General features: G+C 37.5%; 1 protein-coding gene across 1 annotated transcript; it reads left to right on the forward strand.

The window, feature by feature from the left end:
• Positions 1-666: 666 nt before the first annotated feature.
• Positions 667-1,224, forward strand: LOC101676600 (homeobox expressed in ES cells 1-like). Its single transcript, XM_013057199.2, has one exon. It carries the CDS (start codon positions 667-669, stop codon positions 1,222-1,224), a length of 558 nt encoding a protein of 185 aa, XP_012912653.1.
• The last annotated feature ends 442 nt before the right edge of the window (positions 1,225-1,666 follow it).

The following is a 1,666-nucleotide window of genomic DNA, read 5'->3' on the forward strand; positions in this document are numbered from 1 at the left end:
TAACAAATTAAGCCAATCCCACACACAAGAAGGGAAATAATCAAGATTAGAGCAGAGATTAATGAAATAGAAACTAGAGACACAGCAGAACACATCAATGAAACTAGAAGCTGGTTTTTTGAAGGAATTAATAAGGTTGATAAACCACTGGCCAAACTAATCCAAAAGAAAAAAGAGAAGACCCAAATTAATAAAATTATGAATGAAAAGGGAGAGCTCATGACTAACACCAAGGAAATAGAAACAATCATCAGAAATTATAATCAACAGTTATACACCAATAAGTTAAGTAACCTAGATGAAATGGATGCATTTCTGGAAACCTATAAACTTCCAAAACAAAATCAAGAAGAAACTGACAACCTGTATAGACCAATATCTAGTAACAAGATTGAAGCAGTGACCAAAACCTCCCAAAAAACAAGAGCCAAAGACCCAAAAGATTACCTGGAGAATTCTAACAAACATTCAAAGAAGAAATTATACCTATTCTCCTGAAGCTGTTTCAAAAAATAGAAACAGAAGGAAAACTTTTGTTTTCCACCCCCATGGATGGGGTGGGAGGAGATTATGCTGAGTGAAAAAGTCAAGCAGAGACACATGGGGCAGAGCCAGCCAAGAGGCAGGGAAAGGCCAGAGCTGTCGTTCCGGGCAACCCACTCGAGGATGGCTCCCAGTCTTCCGGAAGGTGCTCAGCTTGGGGAAAGCAAACCCTCGCCCTGCTCCTTTTCCATTGAGAGCATTTTAGGACTGGACCAGAAGAAAGACTGTGTTCCCTCAATGAAACCCCACAGGCCCTGGGCCGACACCTGCGGCTCCTCAGGAAAAGATGTTAACCTACGTGTGCATATCCCAAGCCTTCCCAATGGGATATCCTTCCCTTGTACTGTGGATCACCCAGTGCCAGAAGAAAGATTTCTGAAATACGAAAATTACTTTTCAGGCTCAGAAAGACTTTCGTTGAAAAGAGAGCTGAGTTGGTATCGAGGCCAGAGACCCAGAACTGCTTTTACTCAAAACCAGATTGAAGTGTTAGAAAATGTCTTTAGAGTTAACTGCTATCCTGGTATTGACATCAGAGAAGACTTAGCTCGAAAATTGAATCTAGAGGAAGACGGAATCCAGATCTGGTTCCAAAATCGGCGTGCAAAGCTAAAAAGGTCCCATAGAGAATCACAGTTTCTAATGGCGAAAAAAAATTTCAACACGAATCTCCTGGAATAGATAGAAATCTAAACATTTGAGATTCTTTTACAATTGCAGACCATGAAGAATCAATGGAAATATCAAGTGATAAAAATGTGATGTTTTCTTTTCTGCATTTAATCTGAGTGTTGTCATTTTTTCCCTAAAATATATTGTAAATATTTACTGTTATAACATGGTACCTATTATACTTGGGCACTTTTAGTTACAATAAAGCCCTTTCCTATATATTTTAATAAAATTTTCAGAAAAAGCCAGCTATTTTTTAAGTGAATTTAATCTAATAAATGTTAAGCAAATTTAACCTAATAAATTAGTTTGGTAAAATCAGCAAACTCATGACTAGGTGATTCCACAAGCTGGATTCAATTTACAAAACAATTCAAGTAAAATAATCTGAAGAATGGCACAAAGATATGATCTGTTTCAATTACTCTTCTTTAAGTGCATTTTGAAACGG

Source organism: Mustela putorius, unplaced genomic scaffold (assembly GCF_011764305.1).
Source record: "Mustela putorius furo isolate JIRA1106 unplaced genomic scaffold, ASM1176430v1.1 tig00003974_pilon_pilon_pilon, whole genome shotgun sequence".
NCBI lineage: Eukaryota > Metazoa > Chordata > Mammalia > Carnivora > Mustelidae > Mustela > Mustela putorius.

Coding starts and splice junctions, on each gene's coding strand:
- LOC101676600 (XM_013057199.2), top strand. CDS start 667: ATGGCTCCCAGTCTTCCGGAAGGTGCTCAGCTTGGGGAAAGCAAACCC.